The following is a 17873-nucleotide window of genomic DNA, read 5'->3' on the forward strand; positions in this document are numbered from 1 at the left end:
TTCAGGCCAATGCTTATTGGAAACTTTTGTGGGGTGGGGTAGAGGCCAAGGTTGGGTTGATGGGTTGATGGTTTATTTTACCTGACTGCTAAGAAAGCATTTGTATACTTGTAAGTAAGCTGCCAGGGGACCGACGGCTTTAAGTCCTCTCCGAGGGAATTGCTAATGAGGATTAATGCCTTACCAAAGGGCACTAGCGCATCACCTTGGTTTTGAACCCGGGACCTCCCATTTACGAGACCACTGCTCTACCAACTGAGCCATCGTGTCTCCTCAAAGGTTGAACTTAATCTAGTGACTTGATCTTTTCCTAGGCGTGAGGCAGGAGCAAGAGGAGGCCAGCCCGCCGTAGGTCTGAAGCTAGCTCATCTTGTCCAGAGGTTACAGTCTGCATACCAGCTTACAACGCAAGGGAAGTTCCCTGATGCTATCGTGAGGTTCAGGAGCATCCTGCTCAGTATACCCATGCTGGTGGTGGATACAAAGCAAGAAATCACAGAGGTATATTTGAAAACTGTCTCATGCTCGTTAACAGCCCACTGTACTACTTGTAGCTACTTGCTCCCTCTATATAGAAAACAATGCCTAATCGGTGACCATTGCTCCCCCATGATCCTCTTTTTTTAATGTTAATTGTGAGCAGAGTAGATGAGATAACCACCTGTCAGCAACCTTCCTGTGTGGTCTAATCCCTCTTAGCCAAACTAACAGAGGTGGTAAAGAAATACAGCGAGAACATGAGTGATTATTAGGAGATCTACTCTCTTTTTAAGATAAAGTAGATGAACTAAGTGAACTTAGAAGAAAAAATTTAAGAACAGAAGGAGGAGAAGTAGAAGTAGAAGAGGTAGAAGTTATAACTAGACTAAGAATTCGTTAGAAGATTTAAAAGGAAACATTGAGGAGGAGGAAGAAACAGGCAAAATTTGGAAGAAGTTTCAATGTGAATAAAAGTGTATAAAGAAACCACTTGCAGATAAATAGACAGTGATTAACCCTCTCAATCCTTCTCATTATGATAACCCACAGGCTCAGCAGCTGATAACGATATGCAGAGAGTACATCGTAGGCTTGTCCATGGAGCAGTACAGGAAAGAACAACCCAAGGGCAACCTTGAGGAGCAGAAGAGAATCTGTGAGGTAGGTCGATCGTCTTCTGAATGTTTTTTCAGGAGAGAAGGGAAGATGATGGAGAGGGGGGGGGGGGATGATTGGATAAAATCTATGTTCAACATCTGATAACGATATGCAGAGAGTACATCGTAGGCTTGTCGATGGAGCAGTACAGGAAAGAAAAACCCAAGAGCAATCTAGACGAGCAGAAGAAAATCTGTGACTTGGGTCGATCAGTGACTTCAGAGTCATCGCCTTCTGACTGGGGTTTTCTTTCGCCTTGTTTTTTTTACTGGAAGGATGGAAAGATGGCAGAGGGGGGATTCTAGGCTCAACATCTGATAATGATATGCAGAGAGTACGTTATAGGCTTGGTGATGGAACAGTAACAAAAAGAACAATCCAATTGTCATCAGTTCAAATGATCCTGTTGTCTGATGAGGAAACATATATTGATTTACAGTACGCTTGCGTTTGCACCATGTGAGAGAGGGGGAGGATTGGGGCGTCTCTGTAATCTTTCATTCTTGAGTGTGTGTAGTCAAGAAAGAAAGACACACTAAAGAAAGAAAGATTACAGACAGTCCTTTTCAGGACTCCCCAATCCTCCCCCCTCTCTCACATGGTGCAACCACAAGTCTACTGTATATTTACATCACCATGCAAGCCCATACTTATAACCTGCATTATATTGATTTGTAAAAGAAAGAAGGTCATAACGAAAATGACCACGTACTGAAAAAAAGAAGAAAATTACGAAAAAGACCAAAGTATCTTTGTGTTTTCCTCTCTACAGCTTGCAGCATACTTCTCACACTGTAACCTCCAGCCAATCCATCAGATCCTGACGCTCAGGACGGCCATCAATCTATGGTTCAAGCTCAAGAACTTCAAGACGGCTGCAGCGTTCGCAAGGCGGCTCCTAGAGCTAGGTCCCAAACCCGATGTAGCGCAACAGGTGAGTTGATCAACCGTTATCTGAGATTGTTATTAACCCATTGTTTGCTGGATCCGGGTGCTTTCTGTATTAAGCCTATGGGAATGACAGAATTCAGTAGTCTATGGGTTATCATACTGGTAATTATTAAGAATTTGTCGACACCAGTGCTTGGGGACTTGTTTTATTTCACCTATCAAGTAATACTTGCACCCCCTCCATGCTCATTGGCTGAACCCATACACTGCCACTATTGGTACTTGATCATTATTTTGATAAAGGAATCACAAGATTTTGAAAAACAATCTATGTTTTTAGTACTGCACCTGATATTGGACAACAAGAATATCATAATTGTAGATTGTCCATCTGATCAATGTAATGCCACATCATGATGTTCCTTTTTTTGCTTCTATTATCAAGGAGATTTCAAGTTCTTGAAGTGGAATTTATGAAAAGTCTAAAATACTTCATTTTTTGCTTTTGAATATATATGATTTTAAGGCTAGAAATGGCTCTCCATAATGTTTAAGTCCAACTTAAAGTTAAGTTTGACTTACATGTAGGTTCTTTGTGAAACACCCCCCGGATTATTAGTATTATTATGAGTAGTGCAGTTGTCATCTGAACTGTGAGTCTTTTACTTTCTTGCTGTTTTTTTTCTTCCCCAGACGCGCAAGATCCTACAGGCTTGTGAGAAGAGTCCCAACGATGCACACAAACTTAACTATGATGAGCACAATCCCTTCGACATCTGTGCTGCTACGTACAAGCCAATCTACAGGTAAGAAAATCAAATTCCAAGTAACACTCTTGGGACCTGTTGCACAAAGCCTTTTTTCAATGACAAATATCAGTGAAAAATGTGCTGATAACCAATCAGAAGCAAGGTTTTCAGTAGCTTGTAACAACAACTGTCATATGTCACTGATGACAAGTTTTGTGGAACACCCCCCTGGACTTTGGGAAAGATATATTTATAAAAGGAGGTGGAGAGCATAGCCTATTGAGAGAGATAGTTGTGACAAGCGATCACAGGTCAATTCATGGAGCTCAGAATTGTTCCCGCCCATATAGATTGTATGTTGGAGCTCCATGAGTTGACCTTTGATCGCCTGCATGTGCGTGTCTCACAACTATCTCTCTCAATAGCTATGGTGGAGAAGTTTCAATAACTTTGATTAACCCTTGGCACTTGAGAGTTTTCTTATTTTCTAAATTAATCAGTATTCTCTCCTCAAAATGGCAACAATGAATCTTATTTTCCACTCCTTCATAGTTTGAAATATATTTTAAGAATATTTATTGAATGAACCAATGTGAAAGAAATTCACAAAATTTAACAGAAAAATGAAACCAATTTGTACATGAACATAGTGACTTTACGTTTTACACATCCTTTAGAAACTTTAACAGTCAGTCACAATATTCCACTCACACTCTTATTCAAGAATAGCGCAATGTTTTGCTTTGGAAAAAGCTTGACATTTTCTGTGATTTTTGCTCCTTCCCCATTTTGCTCCTCCCCATGTACGGTTTATGTCCTTGTATGAGGCTCTATTGTTGATCCCACTCAATAAGCCAGTTCATAGTTGCAGTCTGAGCATGAGCAGACAAAGGTCATTGCAGACCAAATTGTGAAATACACAGAATACACGAAATACTGGGTACATGCTCATGAAAGTTATTTAATGATTACTGGTATTCATTTATGCACAAGCAGTGCACTCCATGATACACAGGTGGAAGTATTCTTTGAAAAGGTGTGTATGTGTGTATATTTGGGTTTTTACAGACGTGTATCAATCAGATATGATTATTTACCTCTGGGGACCGACTTTTAATGTCACCATCCAAAATACGTGACTCGGTTTCGAACCTGCGTCCTACGGCTGAATCAGTTTGTAACTTCCACTGTTAGCTGGATTTCAGGTGCACGCCACAACGCCTAGTTGAAAGAAAGGCTATTTATGTAGCACCTCCATCGCTGTAGGAGTGATTATTTCAAAAATGTACAAAGTGGGACCTCTTCATGTTTTGAAGATCTGTGGATATGCGGGGTCATTTGGGACATATGCTAACGTAAACTGGTCTATTCTTTTTCTTTCAGGGGGAAGCCCGTTGAGAAGTGCCCTCTGAGCGGAGCCTGCTACCTTCCACAGTTCAAAGGTGAGGTCTGTCGAGTGACCCAGGTCACGGAGATCGGTAAGGACACCATCGGCCTCCGAATCAGCCCTCTACAGTTCAGATAAATGCAATCATTCCTCAGAGATGAGCGTCTCTCACTCTGCAGAGCGTTACAAACTCATTCTATAGCTAGCCCAATGAAACCAAAACACGACGGGTTCTCATTTCAAATTACACGATAGCCTTTTTGAGTTACCAGAGCATATTATCCAATATAATTTGGTGGAAAATTTGGCTGAAGAGTTCTCTGTGGTCCACATTTTTGGTTGCCCCAATGGGCTAGTGTGAAATAGAGTTTTGTACTCCTATACCGGGTTTTATGACGCTACTGTATCTAGATGAATTTACTGGTGGTACTGTAATGGAAGCTCCCAGAATTATTGTTGTTGCTTATTGAGGGTCTCTTTAGTTGACTGTATTAGTCAGTTGTGGTGGTCTTTAGTACATTTCACAATGCATTTTACATTAGGGTGAACCTACAATTAACAACTAAATTATTCATACCCTTAGCAAGTTTTGTGATTTTGTAATGTATGTGAGAAATCGATTTGTCCCGATTTATGCTTCTTGAGAAGGTGACATCTAGTTTACAACTAAAAGTATTCAACAAATTCCCTAATTCAACTAGCCCAGCTTTAGCTTTTGAGTTACAAAAAACACACACACATACAAAATCAATTTTACAAGGGGTATGAATAATTTAGTTCTTAACTGTAAGTATTCTTAAATCATCAATGGGGCTAACAACAGAGCAAAGATATTAACGAAAGTTTGAGTAAAGATTATGACTAAAGCTTGGGAGAGTGACAAGTTGAGGACTTGCTTGTGAAGACTTTATAACTGACTTTAGAATAAAGCTTGGGTAATGAGTTGTAATATTGCCTAAAGTTTGGTCGAATCTAGATCTCTGTGTTGATGCTGCTGCAGAGAATTGCTTCTATTTAACTTATATAACATAAATTATATAAAACAAGTAGAATTAGAAAAAAGAAAAATGTTCAAACTTGTGTTCTAATAACCAATAGATATAATATAATAATGTTCTTCGCCACTCTCTTACAGCACACATTGCTAGTCCCCTCTCATAGCAAATCCATCTCTTCTATCAATCAAAGTTGAAACATTCCTGACAGTGTAATATACAATATTTGTACCTTGTACAGTATAACTATGTCAAAAAGTATGCCCCTGCAAACAGCCATCAACAGTTAGGTGTGTGAATTTAACAATATGTGAGGGCAAGATGTTGTGAAACACAACTGCCATCAGGCATGAAATTGCACATTCAAATTACTTGTTATTATATTGTGATAGTGTTATTTTTCTTTTTTTTTTTCTTCTGGTTAATGTTGCCTTTTGGGTGTTACTATTCATACAAAGTGTTCAGCATAATGTATGATCATGTTATGTATACTTAAATGAAATTCTATTATTGCTGATTACTTAATCTCAAGTGTAGCAAGTACTGATGTGTACACACAAAAAGATATTACATATTTACATGTCAGTTCTTCTTGGATAACTATTTGTGACAAGCTTCATTATTTTTTTTGTGAATGCTTGTTGTGACATGCGTATTAATAAATATCAGAATTTTATGTAACATAATTCAAAGTTGTACTTGATAGCAATTATTGTGTACTGCAACACACTTTTAGGCTCAGGAGGGCCCAAGAGTGCAGCGTATAGACTAATTACAATGCAAAAATCTTCTAGCTCGGTCGCTACGCTCTCTCGCATAATATCCTTGAGAATGTACAAGTATATATTGTAGAAAATTTGTATCACTGTGATATCCACTAGCGTACTGATGGGGGAGGGCATTTGCCGACCCCAAATCAAACTCAAACGTGGTTTATTTCTAATTCGATACCAATAATTTACTAATGTTGCTGAAATGACGACTTTATGTGATGTTTCCTCACTTTTTTGTAAACGACCTATCGCCGCAAAAATTTGCTTGCATGTCAAGTGAAGTGTATAGAATACTATGGTAATTTCAATTTTTTGGAAAAATTCACTCATTTGCATATTTATGGTAATTTATACAAATATGGTAATAACATTCACATTTTTATCCATAAATCAAATATTCATCATATTTACACATTATTTTTCACTACACATATTATTTAGACCATTTGGGATAATGATGCAGCCAAAAAAATTGAAAGAGCCAGGTTATTCCTTATATTAATCTATTGTTTTGATAATTTCTTATGTATTTCCTTTGTTTTTTAACTTATGTGTTATATTGTTTTTGTTGTTTTATTTCATTTCCAACTATAATTCAACTATTTTGACCCCAAAATAAACACCTAAACGATACTTACTTTGACTTAAGCCGTCCACACCATCACTGGGATGTATGATGGCTTCTGTTTCACTATGGCTTGCCACACCTTCCTGTCTTCTGTTAACCTTGTAGCTTTAGTCAGGGAGTCAACTTGTCTGTTTTTGCAGTCCGCCTTGATGCAGTCTGTCCATCTCATAAACGATAAACAAGACCAAATAACCAATGTTTTATCTCTTTATTTGAAAAATGAGATTTCCATATGTTTTGTACACAAATCACAAAAATGAGTGATTTTCGGGCTGACATGCAAAGACAAAAAGTCACGTGACTTAGTAATGGTAGGTCCGATTTTCGAAAAATTTCTTTCAAAAGATGCGCAAGACTCAAAAGAAAAAAAGTCACAAAATTTCAGTGCAAGATTTTCTTGCGTTAAAAAATTATCGCGAAAAATGTCGGGGGGGGGGGGGCTCCTAGACATTTTTCGCGATAATTTTTTAACGCAAGAAAATCTTGCACTGAAATTTAGTAGGCTAGATAGGGTTAAGAAGTAAGATACACATACACAATTTGACCAATCGACATTCCGTTCCGTTGGGGGGGGGGGGGGAGGGAGGTCATCTTTCTTATCTTAGGTCATCCATTAGCGTTTTTTTTTTAATGAAAAAAAAATTATACAAAAAAACAACAACATTAACAAGTCAGCATTATGAAACGAGTGGTGGATCCAGGAATTTCTTACCGAGGGGCATAGGCGCCGGAAGTGGGGTGGCAAAAAGCATTTTTGCCCCCCCCCCCCCCCCTCCCCAAACTCCCCCCCCCCCCTCAAAAAAAAAAGGTTTGTATCTTTAATCAAAATGAACATAACAATAATAGAAACCTGAATTAAATCACAAATTCCATTCAAAGAAAATGAAAGATAACAGGAATAAAATTTCCTAAATATTCCGCATGTCACCTATATTCATCAAGGAAGGTTTTCTAATAGCGATACGCGCATATCGTGAAAATATTGTGAGAGGATGAGAAAGCGTGTGTGTATTTGTTATGATAATGATATGATAATGATAATAATAATAGCCTAATAGTCCACTCCAAATTTTATTAAACCGAAACGGAAATTCTTTTTGCCCAATTGATCGTGAGCCCGGCAGCCACTGAGCAGCGCCAGATCGACGTTGCTCTATGGGGGGGGGGGGGGGGGGGGGTATTTCTTATTCGATGCCAGTGATTTACAAATGTTGCTAAAATGACATGATTTTCCGTTTTTTTTTTTTCTCAATTCTTTTGTAAGTCATACCTATTTATGCGTTTGTTGGAAAATTACACATTCACAAGTTTACAGTCGGGCGAAAAATATGCTTATTTAGAAGCCTTCATGTCAAGGCCTGCAGAACGGCTGGGCTCGGGGGTTCGAGCCCCCCTCACTTTTTGAAAAAGTATGATACAGATAAAAAGTAAGAAAGAGAGAGAGAAAAAATAAGTGACCTGCCAATGTCACAAATGAGGTATCAAAATATGCTCATCTGACCGTAATTAAATGCCTAAAACCCCAGAGCTTACGGGGGCTCCGCCCCCGCACCCCACCAAGGGCCCTAAGTCAGTCCCCTGGATGCTCATCTGACCGTAATTAAATACCTAAAACCCCCGATCTTCTGGGGGGGGGGGGGGCTCCGCCCCCTCGTCTCCACCACGGGCCCTAAAGCGGCCCATGGATGCTCATCTGACCGCAGTAGTACTTGCAAAAATTGTCTCGAGTGTATAAACTGTGTTGTTATCAGGGGCGTCGCTAGACATTTTTAAGTGGGGGGGGGGGGGGGGGGTAGAGGCCACCGATTATCGACAAAACTAGCCACCAATTACCGACAAATATATTAATGCCAATGTCCAAATGTCTACAAATTTAACCCTAGAAACCTGGGGCCAGTAACTAAGCTATTTTTCAGCCCCTCCCGCGTGAAGCTTTGACACTTGATTAAATTATTAGAGAAAGAAGACGATTCATTGTATCGTGTCCTTGTCTGAATTCGATTCCCCTCCCTCGCGAAACGCGGAAGCTTTGACGTTTCATTAAATTATTAGAGAAAGAAGTCGATTCGTTGTACCGTTCTCGACTCTTAATCCTAGTCTGAATTCAGCTACCCCCCTCCCGCGCGAAACCTTTTACATTTCATTAAATCATTAGAGAAAGAAGACGATTCGTTGCACTGTTTTCGACTCTTAATCCTTGTCTGAATTCAGCTACCCCCCCCCCCCCCCCCCCCCCCCCCCCCCTCCTGCGCGAAACCCTTTACGTGTCATTAAATCATTAGAGAAAGAAGACGATTCGTTGCACTGTTTTCGACTCTTAATCCTTGTCTGAATTCAGTTTCCCCCTCCCGCGCGAAGTTTTGACGTTTCATTAAATTATTACTCCTAATCCTTGTCCGAAGTGAAGCGCGGTAGCTTTCACGTCTCATTAAATTATTAGAGAAAGAAGACGATTCATTGTACCGTTCTCGACTCTTAATGCTAGTCTGAATTCAGTTACCCCACCTCCCGCGCGAAGTGTGGAAGCCTCGACGTTTCATTAAATTATTAGAGAAAGAAGACGATTCGTTGTACTGTTCTCGACTCTTAATCCTTTTCTGAAGTTAGTTTCCGCGAAAGCTTTCACGTTTCATTAAATTATTAGAGAGAAAGAAGACGGTTCGTTGTACCGTTCTCGTCTCTTAATCCTTGTCTGAATGCAATTTTCCCCCTCCCGCGCGAAGCGCCTAAGCTTTGACGTTTCATAAAATTATTAGAGAAAGAAGACGATTCATTGTACCTACTCTTAACCATTTTTCTTTTCAAAAAGTTTCTTTGTCCGATAAAAACTCACAGTTCGTAGGGCAAAAAAATGCCGGCCGACCTACATAATACATCTCACCGACTGCAAAATTGCGTGGGGTCCCCCCCCCCCCGTCCCTTTCCCGGTAAAAAAAAAAACCTTCTTGTAATATCATCCCCCTTTCTTTCTTTTCCATTCTCATTCTCCTTTTCCCCTTTTTTCTCCTCTGTCTTTCCCCCTTTCTTTCTTTTCCATTCTCATTCTCCTTTTCCGCCTTATCTCTCCTCTCTCTTCCCCTTTCTTCCTTTCCCTTTCTTTTTGTCCTCTCCCCTCTTCTCTCCCTCTTTTCTTTTTCTTGAACTTGATAAATACACAAATGCATCTGATTCTATGTTCATACTGATGTTTTATGAGACTTTTTACCAATATGTATACATGTATTAATTAAGGTACTAATTAATATACACATCAAACTTTTGTATGATTAAACATCAATTCATAACATCACACTTCTTAAAACACCATTTTTATGCACAATAAGCATATTTTCTGCAGAATATGCTAATCAATATCTCCTCTATTATGGTTGCTAGGGAGGAAAAGTCCCTAGCAACCAATTCTTAACTTTTCTTTGTTTTCTGTCTTAATTAGTTACTGCTCAAGTTCCAAACGTGGGAACATGTCATTTTTGATTCATATATACATTTCCAAGATTTATAGTACATTTTGTAGGTACTTCCCAAACGGAGACCACAGAATTAAAATCCTAAGCTAGAAAACAGGCCTCGGCCCATGGTCTAATAGTTATGGACCGTTATCCTGGCTTAAACAAAATAGAATTAGTGTTTTTATTCAATAGAAAACTTAAACACAACTGCAAGTACAGGTTAGGTAGCAGATGAAAACATATATTTAAGAAAAAGTGCATCATACAATACATCTGCATAGTAGCAACTGTTCTACAGTGTACTACTAAAATGAATGAACAAACAAAACTATCCATAACCTTATTTAAAAACATGGAAAGGAATAGAAGTACCCAACACAGCACTACACAAAACATCACTAAACATAACTCACACACACACACACACACACACAAGAAATGTCTCTATACCAACTGTACACAAACAAAATTGTCTTAGTTGATTTTTAATAGTACAATTATAATTATTTTTGTGTTTCCTTGACCACTCAACTTCGTTTCTATCAAAACCAAACCAAGACTCCCATTTCATTTCAATCTTGTGTTCTGAGGAAATGCTTCTTTTACGTAGTAAAGAATATGCATATCTAGGCACTTTCAATTTGCTCACAAGCTCGGAGACAATTTTCTGAAAAATATCCCCTCCACATCTTGAGGTTATGACCAAGCTTAAAATGTGATTCAAAAAAATATCCATGCTCGTTCCTATCAAAATCCTTTTCAAAATCTAACAGAACAATTGATCCAGGCACATTAAGCAAATTAGTATATTCGATCACATCTACAATTGTACGAATATTGGGGGGGGGGGGGGGGGGGGGGGTAATGTCATATATTTTTTTGGTTGTAATTTTTTTTTAAATGAGGAGGGGGTCCTCCAAAACACACCAAAAAATGGAGGGTCGACCCCCCCCCCCCCCCCTGCGTACGCGCCTAATCTGACCAAATTACAGAACTAATTTCTGAGGATTTTACCCTACTAATTATATTACTTGAGATAAAAATATAATCTAACCTTGTACAAACAGGAGGGTTTTGTTGCTGTCTTGTAAATCCGAGAGATTTACCATGAAATCTTCCCCATACATTAATCAAATTAAACTCATCAACAAACATATTAAACATAGATTTAGCATGGATGTTTCTATGATGATTACATGATCCTTGATAATCGAGAGGTCTAACAGCTATATTTAGATCCGCAGCAACAATAATATTTGAATTTCCTATTTCCTCCCATTTTCCAAACACTTCTGAGAAAAAAATCTGGATAATCTTCATTGGGGTCATAAATATTTAGAATTGTGTACTCTGATGATTTGCTTTCAAAATTATATATCTTCCACCTTGATCAAATTATAACAGACAAGGCCCGACCTTCCAGGATAATTTTAAATAGAATTTCGACCCCCTACCTCTTGATGAAAACTACAAAGATACCCCTCCCCCTCCCCACTGGGTTTTCCAAAGATTTTCCTGTAAACAAATAATACCAAACAGTTATTTGCGATTATTCTGGCTTTTTTCAGACGAGAACAAAGCCAGGATAATCATAAACAACGGTTCGTTATTATTTGTTTACTCATTCGCTATTAAACAGAAGAAGAAAATCTTTGGAAAACCCAATGTCCCTATCCAGCGCTATCATGTCACGCTTGCTAATCCCATTTGTAACACTGTTTGGATCGGCCAGTAACTTGACTGCAAATGGGCGGGAGGGGAAGATCAACCTCTCTATATTTCTGGAGATGTTCTTATGCCGTGAGCTTTCATGATTTTATCTTGCCCCGGCTCTTGCATATTTTGATACCAAATTCTTGAAATTTCAACCATTTCTATGGCATTAATTACAGGCAATGCAGATTTACATATTATCTATTTGGAACCAAAAGGGCGTATATCTCTCAGTTCTTTAGCAGGGAGGTCCACCAATAGTTTCAAAGCCCCTCTTAAGTGTTAGGAGCCCCAATAATTTGGTTGCAAAATTTTACTTAAATCGTATCATAATGTGAAAGAGGATGTCATTTAAGACACATTTCTGCAAGGATTTTCAAAACAAATGTGTTCGACGTTGAAAATTGATGAACTAATACAACATTTAGGTTTTCTGTGTACAACAGAAAATCCAAATTTTGTATTTCTGTAAATCAATATTTGTCTTCAAACACATTTTTTTTTTTTTTTTTTTTTTTTTTTTGGGGGGGGGGGGGAATATTAGCAGAAGTGTGTCTCAAATGACTTCTCTTTCACATTGTTAAAAACTCAGTGAAATTTAGCCATCAAATTTGGGGCGAATTTTGGGCTCCCAACACTTTAGAGGGGCTTTAAACATGTAGCAGCGACATATTGAATTTGAAATGACAGACTTGAAAATCTGTGATGGGCTAATATTCATTCTTAACCGAATATATTTCTGAAATATTAATCGTACCATTTAAAAAAATAAATGCTCCTAAGCTTGGCTTACATGTTTATTTTTCTGTTTGAGCATCACCCTGATTTGATATACAATAGTCATTCAACAATAAATCTACATTTTTTTTACCATATTGTTAGGAATTTTCGTATTCTGTATCTGTTAGTTTCCAAAATCATAATATAAGAGAAACAAATAAACCACTATATATATAGCCTCTTATTTGCCTCTTATATTGACAAAATAGTACTACCAAATATAAACCTGAATCAGACACTGACTATTTGATGATCTACTAAAAGTGATGAAGGCTTTGAATTATGGTACTGCTAAATTTGTACAATTTCCAACTTTAATAATTTGTCGTAATCACATTTTTGACAAATAGATGTTAACAGAGTATATACAAATAGCCAATTAAGATTAATATCAACACCGTTACGTGTACAGTAATTATACATTTGATAGCATGAAGTTCAACTTACATATTATAAAGCACATGAAATGTGTCACAAAATAATTAATTTGCCCTTGTCTTTCTCTCTCTCTCTCTTTCACCCAATAGATGAATTGGATTTATATCTATTTGTTCAGTTTAATAACAGAGGGACTTTCTTTCTTTTGACTAATATGTAATAACTGGAGCCGAAACCTTTTTCATAATTTTGCAAGTGACAAGACAGACAAAACTATCGTCTCTAAACAAAATATCGCTAGTGATATTCGTTTGTCTCGCAATGTATGGTCAACAAGGGATCTAAAAGATCACGACGTTTTGTGCGCCGCTGCAACACTTCGTCAGGTGATAAAATCTAATGTAAGCAAGCGTGTTTTATACTCTACGGGCGGATCCCTTGTTTACCATACATTGCTAGACAAGCGAATATCACTAGTGATATTATTTTCTATACTACATCTGCAATGAGTAATTATTTCGTTAGCATAACTCTAGTTCATTGCGAGAAATGACGGGTAGAGGTGTAATGTGCTGTACGTGTTGGTGTGATTGACTGATAGTTGCATCTCGCTGCAGAATGTAGATTAGAAAAGCTTTATGCTTTTTTCTGTGAAGAGAATAATACAAAAGAATGAACAGAAATTAGCATTTATAGTATAGATGTCCATATTACATGTTGTTGGTCATGGTGATTTTAATAAGAGTATTACGTTTTGCAATATATTTTCAATATTCTATAGTTACCATCACCATCATCATTACCACCACCATCATTACCAGCATCATAATCACCATCATCACTAGTCTAACCATCATCATCACTATCATCATATCCATCATAATCATCATCAATTTACTATCATCATAATAATCATCATCACTTTCATCATAACCATCACTATCATCATAATCATCATCATCAGTTTCATAATCATCACTATCACTATCGTCAGAATCATCATCATCACTATCATCATCATCATCATCACCACAATCATCATCATCATTACCACAATCATCATCATCATCACCACAATCATCATCACCATCACCACAATCATCATCATTATCATCACTATCATCGCCAGAAACACCACACTTATAACAATTACTACCACCACCTAAATCATTATCGCCATCATTACCGCCATCATCAAGGCCATCATAATGATCACCATCAATCATTATAATCATCATCGCCTTAATAACTCGAATCATTATCATGATCCCTGCCACCATCATCATGACCATTATCATCGCAGTCATCATCATCTACTAAGTAAACACTTTCCCTTACCTATCGCCTTTTTTGTCGATGTATCGGTGTACTTGCCATTTTACCAAAAAAGGGTCTGACAATCGTCCAAATATAAGGAAGTACATAATAACAAATAAATCCCACAATTGCAACGATTGCCACCACCATAAAAACGAGGAAGATGATGGAAGTCCATGAAAGTCCGTCCTCCAAGATACTGAAGAAACAAAAATACACGAGAAAAAACAAATACAAACAAAAGATTTGGTACACATACCGAACAATACAAAAAGTTATCAGATTTTTTATTGTAACTAAAACGTACCTTTCTTAAAAGAAATAAGACATGATGAATTGTTATTGTTTTGTTTTGTTTGTGTGTGTGTGTGTGTGGGGGGGGGGGGGTTAGTGCAATGTGATTCCAAAAATGTCAAAAAAGACAAACAATCCTTACTAAATATAATGAAAATCTTAATGAGCATTAAAATGGGATAGGGTTCGATTACTCACTCACAAAATAAATTCTTGGAAGCCCCCCCCCCCCCCCCCCCTAAATTAAAAAAAAAAAAAAATACAACTCATGTTGTTGACGTAGCCTTCACTTAAAATATCTGGCAAGAAAAAGCAAAGCAAAGCAAACATCTTGGAAATTACAATCAAAGAAAAATGTTGTTTTATTTGGGAGGGGGGGGGGAGATATGGGGAAGGGTAAGGTGGATAAAGTAGATAAACCCTATGCTAGAGACTTTGCCGCTTCATACTTTATTTTACATTAATATTCTCTTACTTATGAATGAGTTCACAGAAGAATCCAAACAGTTGTTTTGCTCCAGCCTTCATCGCTTCTTTACACTCTTCGGCTATCGCTTGGATTTCCGCACCAAACTGTTTTTCGAAAATAATCTGCATCCCACGTAGATCATTTTTGGTCCTGAACAGGATTTTAAAAAATGAAAATAGTTTGGACCCGTTTCACACTCCCATGTAAAAGCATCCCATTTACGCTCCCTAGATAATACTCCAACAGGACAATTTATTTGTTTTTACACTCAGTCTTCACACAAAAAAATACTCATAATCTCTTCAATTTGTGTATTGTGAGGCTGTGATATGTATGTATCATCCCTAGATATATAAACAACATAAATATGCATTATATGCCAATGCATTGATCGTAATGCATTATGTTTACATATGGTCAAATTTTAAGTAGCAATCCCACTTTCTTACAGTTCTCAAGGAAATGTCATTCTTGACAAAAATTAATGAACAGCTGTTTACTTTTCCGATAGAAAACTAGAGCTTGAATGGCCCTGCTGTCCTTGATCTCCCGCTGCTTCATGGCAGAACGCCTTAAAGTCCTCTTCGTTCTTGACGTGACGTTCAAAATCGACGTGTAAATTCATTCCGAAATATTCACTCGACATGGTGGGTGATACCTGAAATGCTGCTCTGATTAATGTTGTTCTGTAATAACAATATTGGTAATAATTATAACGACAAAAATAAGTAAATAATAATACTGAGAATAATAATAAAACTAATACTAACAATGATATTAATAATAATAGCGAAATAACGACAAACAAGAAGAGAACAATAATAATAATAATAATAATAATAATAATAATAATAATAATAATGATGATAATAATAATATTAATAATATTAATAATAATAATAATAATAATAATAATAACTAGAAATTTAATTCGTCATGGGGACGAATTAGGTGGTCTGTTTTCAATTTTATGATCATTGAAAAGTCAAAAAAAAAAAAAAAAAAGAAAAGAAAAAAATTGTTGGAGACTCCCGGACTCGAACCAGGGACCTCGAGGTCGGAAGTCAAGTGCGTTACCGATATGCCAAAACATTTCCCATAGAGATTACACGTAAACGGAAAATAGAATTCACAAATCCCACTTTATAAGTGAAATATGAGCATGATCCCGGCATCTGATCGAAAAATAAAGGGCACACTCGTGATAGCTCATTCTCTCAGCTACATCATACTCAAAGCTCAGCATAAACAAAGATAAAACGATGGAGATATTGCTCGCGAAAGACGAGAATGTAGAATCCAGTTTTGAGAAAAAGTCATGTCTCATAGAGAATACACGCAAAATGTGAAAAATTGACATGCCTGCTTTAATCGCAAAAAATACGCCATGATGCCCTTGTCAAAATGAAATATCGTGGAGACTGCATTTGTAGACAATATTCTCAGGTAGAACATATCAAAATTTGAAAGAAAATGAATTAATATTTACAGAGATACAATCAATTTTATAAAAATATGTTGACGTCATAATATGCAAATTGAAATTTTGAGTTCGGAGGCCATTATGATGGCGTCATGAGTTAATTGAGGGTCAAATGACACATGAAATCATATCTCCAACTCATGTTTTTTCCAACCATGATATAAAAGTTGGGGTCAATTGACTATCTGAAGAGCTATTTTGATTTTTAAAATGGGATGTTTTTGATCAAATTTGCATTATAGTGCCCATAGCAGCACGCGCGGATTTTGAACTTTGACGCGCGCTCACGGCCTTATGAAAGGTCAAGAGTGACTGAAATTAATGTAAATTGTCATTTACGGTAAGAGGAATATAAATCATGTAAAACAAATGAATTTGACCTTTTCCGCGCGTTGTGAGCGCGCGCAACGCGCGCGGGGACACTTACGGACGGAAAATGTTGAAATGCTTAAAATGACCTGATTCGTACTCTCCTTTGATAGTTAAGTGATTTTGAGCATTTTAATATTTTGACGCACGCGTACGCGCGCGTCGTGACATTTATGTGACCTTTGATGACATGACCTGTTGACCCTTGACCTGAAGTATATGTGATATGAATATGAATGACCTTTGCTTATGCATCACGAAGATATGATGGATAACGTGATTTCACAAAATGGCGCCTGGATGACGTCACGATAACCTGATGACCTTGAAAATGTTCCTGTCACGTCTCATGACAATGACCTATGACTGTGTCAAAATTGAAAGAAATTAAAACAACCGATCTTGAGTTAACCGATAAACAAAAAACGGGAAGAAATAAAAATAAATAATAATAATAATAAATAAACTAGAAATTTAATTCGTCATGGGGACGAATTAGGTGGTCTGTCTTCAAGTCTTATGATAGATTATAATATTTACTATAATGAGAAAGGGAAAAGTTATATAGACATGTAAACAATGATGATCATCATGATGATCATGATGATGATGATCTTGGTAGTAATGGTGATGACGATGATGATGATGATGATGATGATCATGATGATGTTGATGATTATCATCAACAGACTACGATGACAGACTGAAAAAAATGAGAGAACATTCAGATAGTATATAGTCTCAGCTACAACATACTCAAAAATCAACAAAAATCAAGCCGAAATAACGGCGATATTGCTCGCAAAAGACAAGAATGTAGAATCAAGATTTGAGAAAAAGTCATCTTCCATAAGGATTACACGCAAAAAGTAATGGATGTAGTGATAATAGGGTAATACTAAAGTAAATATGGTTGTTTATTACATTATTTGCGATTGTACGCGTTTTAATATTCAAAGGAGATGGTAGAGTGAAAGGTCAAAAAGAAAAAAAAGTGAAGAAAAAAAATTGTTGGAGACGCCCGGACTCGAACCAGGGACCTCGAGGTCGGAAGTCAAGTG

The 17873-nt window shown here is 37.2% G+C and overlaps 1 protein-coding gene across 1 annotated transcript in view; it reads left to right on the top strand.

Moving 5' to 3' along the window:
• LOC115921117 (coatomer subunit alpha-like) overlaps positions 1 to 5226 on the top strand; it is a 29961-nt gene extending 24735 nt beyond the window's left edge. The window contains exons 22-26 of the mRNA XM_030978220.1: positions 315 to 501; positions 1030 to 1140; positions 1910 to 2071; positions 2722 to 2834; positions 4161 to 5226. Of these exons, the coding sequence (XP_030834080.1) occupies positions 315 to 501; positions 1030 to 1140; positions 1910 to 2071; positions 2722 to 2834; positions 4161 to 4302 (715 nt within the window). The 3' untranslated portion in view covers positions 4303 to 5226. The remainder of the gene's footprint in view (positions 1 to 314; positions 502 to 1029; positions 1141 to 1909; positions 2072 to 2721; positions 2835 to 4160) is intronic.
• The last annotated feature ends 12647 nt before the right edge of the window (positions 5227 to 17873 follow it).

This window comes from Strongylocentrotus purpuratus, unplaced genomic scaffold (assembly GCF_000002235.5).
Source record: "Strongylocentrotus purpuratus isolate Spur 01 unplaced genomic scaffold, Spur_5.0 spur5_scaffold_1, whole genome shotgun sequence".
Classification (NCBI taxonomy): Eukaryota; Metazoa; Echinodermata; class Echinoidea; order Camarodonta; family Strongylocentrotidae; genus Strongylocentrotus; species Strongylocentrotus purpuratus.